Raw genomic sequence first — 12,698 nt, 5'->3', positions numbered from 1 at the left:
CCTTATGCAAATTAAAACGTATGCTCCGCCCAATCAGTTGAAATAACATTGGTAATACATCAAATTGTTCTTTGTATAAAATCTATAGAAATTTGTGGTAAAAAAAAATGCGACAGCAATTCAACAACACACACAAACTAAAACTTTCAAAAGACATCTATATTAGTCAATACATGTCTGTTAAGAACAAGCTACATTTAAATTTTTATCTTTGTCTTAGATTTAAAGAAATATAAGGGTAAAGTCCAATGTAACCAAACTATATACACAAACACTAACTTCAAAAGGCATCTTGTTTTGTCAATATATGTAAATACAACACATGAAACTCTATTTCGCTCTAAGTCTGAAAAGGTCGCGACAAAAACAAACTTCAATCGACATCATATTCCACAAAAGACAAGACAAATTAAAGTTAAGAACGGAGCAAGAAGTGTCCTAATGATAATGAAACAATAAACAGGACATTTAGAACTAGACATATATTGCAACTCTCGTTGTTGTTGAAGATGGTTTGTTTAAGTTTTATGTCTTTGGGTTGCTGAAGATTGTATAAGACCTAAGGATGTGTTACGTGTTTTTGTTGTTTGTTGCTAACTCAATGACGCCCACTACACATCTTGGTTTATTCATATCTATCTTAGATGACATCCTCTGAGCATTCAAAATTGCATTTGTAAGTATTTTGATTTATGCCCACAGATTCTTCCTGTACCTATGCGTCAAATAGAACTTTACTTGCCAGGATGTTATGCAGTCCTTTCGATAATTAGCAATTTTCGAACCATTATTCGCCATGATAATTTTGATGATATGTGATCATTTTTTGGATGGATGTTTAACTTGAGAGAACAGATTTGAAATACAAACAATAAACTAATTAACAATGAACATATTTTTATTACCCATTATTGCATATTGCTTTGTTCAATTTTCCTTATTTAATAGCAAATACAGAACCAGATTCTTTGTTGTTCCCAAAAGCGACTAACATATCGTCAGAGTTGGTGCCTTCAGATGAGATCCCCGCTATCTGTCCAACAACAGCGACGTTTGATGGCGTAGGAACTTTCCACTGCATTTCACCATTAGAGTCCAATGAAATGATATAATTAGTGATAGTAGGTGTCTTAACAGTTATTCCGAAAATAACATTGTCATTACCCTTATCGTCATTTCGAGACACCATCATGTCCGACGTCACTTCTACTGCACCTCCTAACATTAATGTTAGATTGACTGTAAGTTCGATTGATCCAACTGTAGGATTCACTTTGTAAATTAAACTTTTGCTCTCTGACAAAAGCCAGATTGGAATTGCCACTTCTTGAACTGATTTGCTTGATATTGCGTCAAACAATTTAGATTTTGTTTTTATATCAGACTTAGATTTATGTTTCAGTGAACCATTTATTTCGTACATTGCCATGCGCGATGCAGATATTGTACGTTTATATAAAAGTGAAGCGTCGTCCCCATCGTCTTTTATTGCCCAGAACATTGGCGGCATATCACCATTAGTTTCTGGTGGCGGTAAAATGACATAGATAACTTCCTCTTGTATGTTAGCCATCAGTAGAGGGTTACCTTCAACTGGTTGTCTTGGTTTAAACCGCAGTGTTGTGTCTATCTCGTTTGCCTTTAATTCTTTCGACAGTCTGTTATTTTTTGTTTCGGGATCTTCCCTTTCAAAATTGAAATACCATGTTGTATGAAGCCGATCAACCATTCGTAGAAAAATATCAACTGCATATAAACGCCGCATACCAAGAATGTTTGGCTAAAAATACATAGTTTCAAGTGAATTAAGTTAATCAATCAAAGCAAGCAAAATATATATGCAATTGTTGTAAGATATTTGAAATACAAATTTTGTATTACAAAAAGATGTTTAAATATGTATTGGTGTCTATTACAAATAATTACAAGAATCAATTGGCGGCTAAGATCAAGAGTTTCGCAAGTATTGAAATTTAATTATTTTTATATATCCTGATCGAATGGAATGTTTTGTTTTGTTTTGTTTTGTATTGTATTGTGTTTTTGTTTTTTCATGTTGTTTTCTTTATTGCTGTTGTTTTGGTTTTTTTTGCGTAAGAAGCATAGAAAAAGTAAAACCCTTCACCATTCTTTTCCCCAATTAACACGTATACTTTACTACTTCATATTTTAAACACTATTAATATACTCAACCATTCTGCTTTCAGGAGTATCTTCGTCTGGTCTGAACTCAGTCAACACATAGACACGTGTCCCAACAATTATAGGAGTGGATACTGGTAGAAATGATCCGTTGAATCTCTCAACAGAACCGTTAAAAGATATAGAAGCGAGTGGTATACCAGCTACAATGTAAAATGGCATAAAATATTGTAAAATAGGACTATATTTTACTATAGGAAAGTTGCAAATACATTTTGTATATGAATTATTATTTGTAAATCACAATTTGTGGCCGAATATTATAATTCATTGGGATTAGAATAAAAAAAAACTTGTTTTATTGAGTATAAGACTAAATTACCGGTATCAATAGAAAATAAGACTTAATTATACATTTCTGTCTACATGTAGCATCGTATACATTACCTGTATCCATTGCGAACATTACACCATTCATCGAAGCAAATACCAACATTCCATTATCGGAAAGCTGTACACTGTAAGAGAAATTGCTTGTTTAGCATTTTGACAATTTTCTCCCTACTTTTTTCAAAGTATTTAATACAGATTTTGTTTTTCATTTTTTGCTAATTACATGCTCTATAAATTATAAATATATGTATAAATGGTTTTTTTTCTTTGTTCACAATAGAACTACAAAGCCAAATCTTTTCATTTTTTAATATATATTCCCCTACACAAAGCTCTGATTCCCTGTCTGAGTTTGCTTTTTCTTTATGTCATTTTTGGTTTTGCGAGCTCTTCCGCGTTTGATATAGGTATTGGATTCATAGAAGTGTTTACTTCAGTCAATTGTCGAAAAGCGCAACTTGTGCAGTAAAAGTTTCGAAAATTGAATCTTGTGCAGTAAATAAAGGCAACAGTAGTATACCGTTGTTCAAAAGTCATAAATCGATTGAGAGAAAAGCAAATCCGGGTTTCAAACTAAAACCTTAAGTAACACATAATAGTGTCGAAAAGCAAATTTTGTTCAGTAGTAGAGTCGGATAGCGCATCTTGTGCAGTAAAAGAAGAAACGTTAATGTTATTAAAAATGTCAATTTCAAAATTTTTAATTGAAACGATAGTTTACCATTAAAAGAGGGACGAAAGACACCAAAGGGACAGTCAAACTCGTAAATCTAAAACAAACTGACAACGCCATGGCTAAAAATGAAAAAGACAAACAGAAAAACAATAGTACACATGACACAACATAGAAAACTAAAGAATAAACAACACGAACCCCACCAAAAACTAGGGGTGATCTCAGGTGCTCCGGAAGGGTAAGCAGATCCTGCTCCACATGCGGCACCCGTCGTGTTGCTTATGTGATTACAAATCCGGTAAATAGTCTAATTCGGTAGGTCAAATTCATGAAAGGGAAGGGGATCGTAGTTACGACGTAAGGAACATATCCGATATCATTAAGCTTTATCTTTCGATGAAAAATATTTCTGAAAAGGAATCATCTACCGTAACGTCATTGTTCTCGTAACCACACATTATTGGTTGATATTCTGATAGGGACTAATCGTGTCCCTCTTATTGCAGATTGTTTTCTTTATTGTTTTGAACAACAGTTATGGTTGGATTTCACAAATAGCAAACGAGACACGAGTTGATAGAAGATTTTCATAATACTTGCAAACATTTAGACGAAACCAAAAAAAATCCATTCTTACTGAAAACAACGTCTATAATGACAATATTGTCACTTATAAATCTTATGTTTTAAGCGGTGTATTTATGTTCTAAAAACAAACCTCCATCCTTGGCAAAATTGAAATTTTTAAAACATTATACTGATATATACCAACCATACTTCTGAACGACACATTTTGAAATTCATTTAGCAAAGATAAATTGACCATAACTGATCAGGCATCGCTGCAAATCTGAATAACACGAATCCCAGTTTATCAAATGTAGGGATATTGATAGTACATAATAGACGATATTGACTATTTTGATCATGTCATAATAGAAAGTAGATTATTTTTTATTTTTTATTATTTTTTATTATTTTTATTTTGATTATTTTTTAACAATATAGTTCCTACGCATAGCTGTACATCTTTGTAAAGAATCAATACATTTGGTTACTTTTGTTATCAAATAAACGATCAAGGACTTGTAGTCACCATATAACCTTTGTTAAGTTTTTTTTCATTATTAATAAAAGGTAATTATGGAATTGAAAGAGGAGCTCTTGAATTAAATGCCTGTATTCAGGTCAGATATACCATTTTGGAGTACTGCCTAACATCCTGAAACTGTTGCATTATTCATATGTTCATTATTCGGCACACACCATCATTATGTATAGTATTGACATAAAAAACCCATTACTTAAACATAAGAAAAATAATTATACATACTTAAAATCGCAGAATTTAACGTAAAAAGCAATGGGGTTATACATTTTTGGTTTTATTCTTCAAGCACTCGTATGATCTGTATCATATTGTGAGAAAACTAATAACATCATCAGCGCAAATACGAACATCGAACGCATAATCGACTTAACAACTTAACAACGAAACCAATTTAAGCACAATATACAATAGTTAAACCACTTATGACCAATCTATTTACTTATTTGCAGATTATATAGTATATTACAAAACTTGATCTTCATTTTTTTACATTTTGTAGGCGGAAGAAAAAAACCCTTATATTTCATGCTCTTTGAATCAGAATTAAATCACACAGAGATGATTCTTGAGATAAAAGTGAATAGTTTTCGCATACTTTAGTGATTTAAACTAGAGGCTCTTACGGACCTGTGTCGCTCACCTTGGTCTATGTGCATATTAAACAATGGACACAGATAAGTGCATGACAAAATTGTGTTTTGGTGATGGTGATGTGTATTTAGATATTTATTTACTGAACATTCTTGTTGCTACAATTATCTCTATCTATAATGAGCTTGCCCAAATAATTACAGTGGAAAATATTTTCTATAAATTTACAAAAAGTTATGAAAATTCTTTAAAATTTACTATAAAGGGCAATAACTCCTTAAGGAGTCAACTGACTATTTTGTTCATGCAAATTATTTGTAGATCTTACTTTGCTGAACAATATTGCTGTTTATAGTTTATATCTATCTATAATAATATTCAAGATAATAACATTTTTAAAACAAGATACCCCAATGATGAGTATGGCCAAGTTTGGTTAAATTTGGCCAAGTAGTTTTAGAGGAGAAGATTTTTGGAAAAGAATACTAAATTTTTTGAAAAATGGATAAAAATTGAATATAAAGGGCAATAACTCCTTAAGGGGTCAACTGACAATTTTGGTCATGATGACTTATTTGTAGATCTTACTTTGCTGAACATTATTGCTGTTTACTGTTTATCTCTTTCTATAATAATATTCAAGATAATTACCAAAATCTGCAGAATTTCCTTCAAAATACTAATTTCAGGGCAGCAACCCAACAACGGGTTTTCCGATTTGTCTGAAAATTTCAGGGCAGATAGATCTTGACCTAATAGACAATTTAACAGAGTAATAAGCCAAAATCTACATTTTTACCCCTATGTTCTATTTTTTTGCCCTGGTCGCCATCTTGGTTGGTTGGCCGGGTCACGCCACACAACTTTTAAACTAGATACCCCAATGATGATTGTGGCCATGTTTGGTTAAAGGAGTAGGTCCGGTAAGGGCCGGTTTTGGCCTCAAATTTCAAGTTTATCTGACGAATGATTGTTGACACTTTTTAAACACTTAAATGACTATTTTAATTGGTTCAATTATTTTTTGTAAAAGATTCTAACTGATTCAATAATAAAAAAACGCTCCGATTCTAGCTTGAATATGAGAAATCTCTCAAATATGCCAAAAAACGTCACTTTTCAGATGGTTTTTGGCAAAAATGAAAGTGGCCGCACACGTGTTCATCCACAACCTTTATATATGTTATGTATTATCATAAAATACAACTTACATTGCAATATTAAGGATGAACACGAATGCGGCCACTTTCGTTTTACACAGAAACCGTCTAAAATTTAACTAAAATGATAGAATTTCGAAGATTTCAGAAATTAAGCATGACTTAATGGTGCTATAACCCGATATATGTGCATTGTATTGTAAAAAATAGCCCATATTTATATAGCAGAAGCATTCAACTGTCAAATAAATAACTAAAAGTTTACATTTTAACAATTTTGTAAAACTGTTATATTTTGGGGCCAAAAAGGGGCCTTACCGGACCTACTCCTTTGGCCCAGAGGGGAAGATTTTTGTAAAAGTTTACGGACGACGGACGCCAAGTGATGAGAAAAGCTATAACACAACATTTCAAACGTATTGTAATTGGTTGATTGAACTTTTATAAATAAGAGTTGCCTCCCGTTCATCAAATAAAACTTAGAAGTACTTAGGAATAGTTCACAGGTCTATCAATATATAGTGGAAATGTCTTGATTGTCTCTACAATGAACAGATTTTTGATCAGCTTCTCTATGTTTTGCACATAGGAAATTGCGTTTCATTATCGAACGTAGAGTTTGATTTTGCTGATTTTAATAGCGTTTGAAAATAGTTTTTTTGAAGGTCAAGTCATATTAAATAGTAATTACCATACTCTATGACAATAAATTAAAAACGCAGTTCATGACGCGTTAAAGTATATAGTATTAAATTTTAAGGGTAACAAGAAACACATACTCGTTCGTAGTTTCAAATTCATGGTTCTCATGCAAGCGATGATTTAGGTTTGTATTTTTAAGTTTTCACTTAAAATAGGACTTTATCTCTGATCAAATTTCTATATGCCCAATTCTGAATGTACATATTTCACCTTCATCAGTGTAGGGAAAAACTGTTTCGGACGATTTCATATATTTCAGTTTTTCTTTTTAGATTCTTTTTAGATTTTTTAGATTTTTAGAGTCGAGTTAGTGTAAATGATTAAGGGCTTTTGCAATAAATAAATAAATTGTCTGATACAATTACCAAATTCAAAATCATTTTATATAGAGCTGACATCATATTTTATTCAGTTTAAGGTGTACGTTAATCTGAATGTCAAACAATGAAATAAACATAAAAAATATTTTGATTTATCCCGTTTAACAATTAAATTTACGCGGGAAATTCTTCAATTGAACTTTGTAATTTAATGGAAGTTATTTTGTTTGTCGATTGTATGACTAATGTATTCCTTACTACAGTTTTTAAACAAAATTAAGTTAATACTAGTATAGCACAGATCAATAGTCATTAATCTTAAATTGAAACAAATCCGGGTATTACATCCTGAAGATGGTCCTTGAGACACCTGATATAATCGGTGTTGTTGTGTCCTTGACAACAGCCGATGAACACCTTGTTATCCTTGGCCACATGTCCACCAGTATAAACTTATTTATTCAACTTGTATTCATGTTGTCAGGCTACCAGACTGGTAGAATCCTCGGGGACAGTACTGTCTCCCCGCAGATATTCCAATCCGATGATGATAAATCAAGACAACAGTAGTTTACTGCTGTTCTTTAGTAATAACTTAATATTGAAGTCGTTTTGTTTATAAGCTCATAGACATATTTTAGTCATGTGACCGTGACGTCATCGATGCTTTTTCATGGTTTACTCCGGTTTACAAGGAATTTAGAATTAAATTAACATAAAATAACCAGCTACGCGGGTTATTCAGTGTGCAACACATTGTTTATGCTATTTCTTCATAGACGGAAAAAATATAACAGTTATTCCTTAAATAAATCGATTAAGAGAACACAAATCCGGGTAATTCTACAAATTTATGAGGATAAGGTAAGAGGAAATACAATTAGTTAACTCAAGGGCATTAAAGGCATCCCCTGCAAACTCTGCCACAAAAAAGAAGTTGAGCATTACTTTGAATAGTTGAAGAATGTGGAAATTCTATAGGTCCACATATACCTCCGTGTTCCTATGTAAAAGTACTTTATATGAGTTTCTAATTGGTAGAATGCCTGAAACAGATGTCGGATTCTGAGAGGCAGGTTGGTCAAACACTGAACTGTTTCTAAGATATATGCCGTATCACTGCATTAAATATATTTCATCTTGAAATGCAGACAATCCAAGTTTGGTGATATGCCATGTCCATGTCTATGCATCTCATGTTTCAATCAAACTAGTAGAATGGGTGCGTTGTTATCAAACACTCACACAACTATGACATGCACACTGTAGACATTTTTATCAGCTTTTATATTTGCCTGCTTTGGACCAATGTAACACATTTGAGGGATGCCAGAGCTGTTTGCGTGCAAAGTAGGGCAAAGTAGTCACAAGCTATGTGTAATCTTGCTTCAAAATCATACCTGACGTCACTTACCCCTTGTACTGTTATTCATCCGTTAAATCCACAAGCTTTTAATATATCAATACGCTTGACAATACCCACCCCTTCTAAATCATTACAACAACTTGACTACAGAACTTTTGACATTTAATAATTTTGTTCCTAGCATGTCTAATAATAATCGAGAATATACAGTGTTTAACATATTGTCTGAAGCAGACCACGAAGGAATTTAACATGCTAACCAGAAAGATGAAAATGACAACACCTTAAAAAAATTAGAAAAAGATCTTAACAAACCGCGTGTCAAAAGTGCAAACAAAATATCAATTATCCAAATTTACTAGTGGGAAAGTAGTAACTGAAGATTTAACTTTAAAAAAATCATTGAATTGTGTACAGCAGTAACAACTTGGAGAAAAATCTGTAAACATTAGTATGAAATAAAAAGGGAGCAATAGTATATCACTTTTTAAAAGACATGAATCGATTGCGAGAAAACAAATCCGGATTACACACTAAGACCGATGGGAAACACATCAGCTATAAGAGGAAAACAATGAAAGAACAGAAACACTGAAGTGCAACAAAACAAAAACCGCCAATACAACATAAATAGATACGAACTATTTGATAGCAACTGCTATATTCATATAAAAGCAACAAAAAGAAAGAGAAAACCCAGTAACGCAAAAAAAAAACACAAAGCCAAATCAATCAAAATTAAAAAGGAAATGTTTCAGGCGTTTTTGGGCTACTTAAAGTTAGGGACAGATGGGAACTAACTGATTCTGATGATGACGGGGACACCATTCTTTGTTGCATCTGCAATTAAAGATAACCACCCTCTTTATGACATTGAATTTCATAAACCATTGTTGAATGACCTCAGTTTGATAAGTGTGATCATTAGACACATACAACTGTTCGCATGTAACTGATCTAACTAAATCAAAATGGGTATGTTCTCATTGTGACAGTGACAACTAAATATCTTACCATAAATCCTTGTAATAAAATAAAATGATTTTATATACTAGTAAAATTCATTTTTTTAGATTAACCACCGAGGAGCTCTTATACTGATGGTTGAATTCTGAAATTAGGGACGATACTATATCTACCAATTACTAATGTACATTATTATGTGGTATAGTAAACCTGAATACTGAAGTTTGGTAAATTTGCTACTCTAACCGTTAAGTAGTTATGAGATTGTTTGGTTGAAAGGTTTAAATGAATAATTGTGTTCCAACTTGAAAATCTCTTTTTCAAATTTAAGAAGCACAAAATTATTACAATCCATGGCCGTTACATGTTATGTTAGTGTGTGTTACCTGTATAATGGAAACAGACTAGGATCAACTGGTTTAGATGGTTTTATTTGTGTTCCATCTGCTTCATATTTCACCATGTAATGTCCATCAGTTCCAATGATACCGCCTTCTATATCCATCACAGGCAGGGACGGATCATGGAGAACGGTATCGTACCACATCTCATTTCCATTATCACTACCAATACCCACATAGCCACTGTAATAAACAAACTATTATTAAAGAACTTTTCCATCTAAAATTATAATATTTTCAATGTCGTATTCAATGAGAAAAAACAAAGCAGGTATGTAAGATTTGTGTTTCCGTTTTCTGTAGTTGCGTGTCAACATTCCTCTGATGTGTTAGCTTGGTGCAGTTAGGTTTTATTCAATACCAAAATTAATCTCGTAATGAATAAAAATACTAGTCAGAATGTAAGAACAAATATCGGGACACAATTTACTTATCTCGATTTTAGCGTAACTGTAAACTTTTGACGTTGTCTGCTATGTCTGGTAGTGTTGTTGTCTCTGTGACACACTCACAGTTTGTTTCAATTCTCAATTCTATTTTAGTCTTACAAAAGCTATACAAGTTAAAAATTAAAGCCTAAAAAAAACAAAGGAAATACTGATTCCTGAGTCAGGAAATAGAGCTGCATAGAAATAAGTTTTCAAATGCAAGCGTCAAAGGATATCAATATGTGTCAAAATGATATCAGACCATCTTATTAGGCAAAAGTTGACATGATACACTGACATGGCGTGATTTGATATTGGTTCAACTAGTAATTATTACTAATTTCAATGTATGTATATGTGATAATTTGGGTTATTTGCCGATACACGTAGTTGCTTCCCTTATAAATGGCTCGGTCACTAATTCAGTCAGATATACCAGCTTTACTTTGGAACAGTTTATATATATTTTGCTTCATAATGAGGTGAACATCTTAATTTCAAACAGGGGCTAACTAGAAATAATATGACAAAGGTTTGTGGGTTCTTACATGATATTTATATTTCCGACATATTGTTATTTTACTTACTTTTAATTTGGCCCTTTGAAGTGACATACAATGTTATTGCTGTTACCACAACATCTCAAGCTGTCTTGAATGGAACCGTATGTTATATTTTAACTTAGATGTTGATCCTTTGTTATGACATAAAATTAATTTCGTGATGTAACCAACATGTCATAAGCTGTCTGGTTTGATTCTGATTGTTGTTCTTACTTTGATGATGGTCCTTTATGGCGACAAACATTATTATTGATATTAAATCTTAAACTTGATCTTTTGTAGGAACATGCAATTTTGTGCGTCGCACCTAAGCCAGACATCCTTAACTACCTGATGATTCTTATTGGTGTACTTACTTTGATGTTGGTATTTTGTATCAACATGCAATGTTGTGGGTCGTACCTAGGCCAGACATCCTTAACTACCTGATGATTCTTATTGGTGTACTTACTTTGATGTTGGTCTTTTGTATCAACATGCAATGTTGTGGGTCGTACCTAGGCCAGACATCCTTAACTACCTGATGATTCTTATTGGTGTACTTACTTTGATGTTGGTCTTTTGTATCAACATGCAATGTTGTGGGTCGTACCTAGGCCAGACATCCTTAACTTCCTGATGATTCTTATTGGTGTACTTACTTTGATGTTAGTCTTTTGTAGGGACATACAATGTTGTGGGTCGTACCTAGGATAGACATCCTTAACTTCCTGATGATTCTTATTGGTGTACTTACTTTGATTTTGGTCCTTTGTAGGGACATACAATATTATTGAGGTTTCCAACACATCCTAAACTGTCTGGTATGGCACCGTATGTTGTGTTCCAGAAAACTGCAGGCTCCTTTGATTGAATGTCGATCAAATAAGAAAATGTTCCTGAAGGTCTGCATCCATACGCAGGACAACTCGATATGACCGCACAATATGTCACTTGGACTAGTATTCCGAAAATTAAAAGACCGCGCAGCATTTTGATTTCGATATAAGCATATGCAATTGTCTACCTGACAGGTTATAATTAATTGTTCAATCTGTTTGATACATTATATAAATATATATATATATATCTGGAGATTGGTGTACATATATCTATATAAATATGATAACTACAGACAATCTAAAGTTCGATTTTTATCATTACCCAGGACCTTATTGTCGGACACACGTTTCAATTAAAAAGTAGTCTATTTTATTACTTATGCATGTAAAACAAAATAAAGGACAAGTCATCATTTAAAATTTGAGAAAAACAATTTTTATCGGAAACAATGTGTAATAATTGAACATACAATTGACTGTTGTCATTAATAAATAACAATGTAGTAATTTCCGAAACAATAAGAGCCCCTTCCTTTTATATACATACGGTAAACAAATGAGTTAAACATATGCTATGTTTTGTTTTGTATAGGCTATTTGGCAGAGTACATATTGCTTGTATACGTCTTTTATTCAGCCAATCTGTTGTAGATTTATATTTATAACTTGCAAACTCTTCTTGTTATCGCAACTAGATTTGTTATCAACTGAATGAATGTTTCCAGCAGTTTTTATCACTCTGTCAAAATAGCCGATACAATAACAAATGGAAATGAAAACAACAATTTATGATTTTTATGAGTCCGAAGCGCTTGTCTAGATTTAAGGTTTATAAAAAAGCAAGATAGTATATCTGCTTTTTGGTCTCTGTCATGTGTCTTTGTCTCTCTATGTCCTTTCTTCAAAGCAAAGAATGATCCCTGTGAATGCTATGTTACATTTGTACTTGACTAAATGATAAATGAAGATGTCTCGACCAAGAAGAGAGCGCCATAATTGACAAAAATAATCGTATTGAAGAATTAAATAGCACACGAATTTCTTTTAAAAAATAACTC

General features: G+C 32.6%; 1 protein-coding gene across 1 annotated transcript; it reads right to left on the bottom strand.

The window, feature by feature from the left end:
- Nucleotides 1–880: 880 nt before the first annotated feature.
- Nucleotides 881–12,036, bottom strand: LOC134712423 (uncharacterized). The gene is made up of 5 exons (XM_063573950.1): nucleotides 11,556–12,036; nucleotides 9,814–10,011; nucleotides 2,590–2,660; nucleotides 2,194–2,345; nucleotides 881–1,780 (listed from the first exon to the last, which is right to left on the bottom strand). The coding sequence occupies exons 1-5, from the start codon at nucleotides 11,789–11,791 to the stop codon at nucleotides 938–940; spliced, it is 1,500 nt and encodes a 499-aa protein (XP_063430020.1). The 5' UTR covers nucleotides 11,792–12,036; the 3' UTR covers nucleotides 881–937.
- Between the last annotated feature and the right edge of the window lie 662 nt (nucleotides 12,037–12,698).

Source organism: Mytilus trossulus, chromosome 3 (genome assembly GCF_036588685.1).
Source record: "Mytilus trossulus isolate FHL-02 chromosome 3, PNRI_Mtr1.1.1.hap1, whole genome shotgun sequence".
Classification (NCBI taxonomy): domain Eukaryota; kingdom Metazoa; phylum Mollusca; class Bivalvia; order Mytilida; family Mytilidae; genus Mytilus; species Mytilus trossulus.
The sequence above is the reverse complement of the archived record's forward strand: the minus strand, read 5'-3'. Positions and strand labels throughout refer to the sequence as shown.

What these genes read in the sequence shown, in the direction of transcription:
- LOC134712423 (XM_063573950.1), bottom strand. Translation starts at nt 11,791, where the DNA reads ATGCTGCGCGGTCTTTTAATTTTCGGAATACTAGTCCAAGTGACATAT. An exon ending in TACAAAGGACCAAAATCAAA is followed by an intron (nt 10,012 to 11,555) that starts GTAAGTACACCA and finishes TGTTTATTACAG; the next exon opens with TGGCTATGTGGGTATTGGTA. An exon ending in AATGTTCGCAATGGATACAG is followed by an intron (nt 2,346 to 2,589) that starts GTAATGTATACG and finishes TTTACATTGTAG; the next exon opens with CTGGTATACCACTCGCTTCT.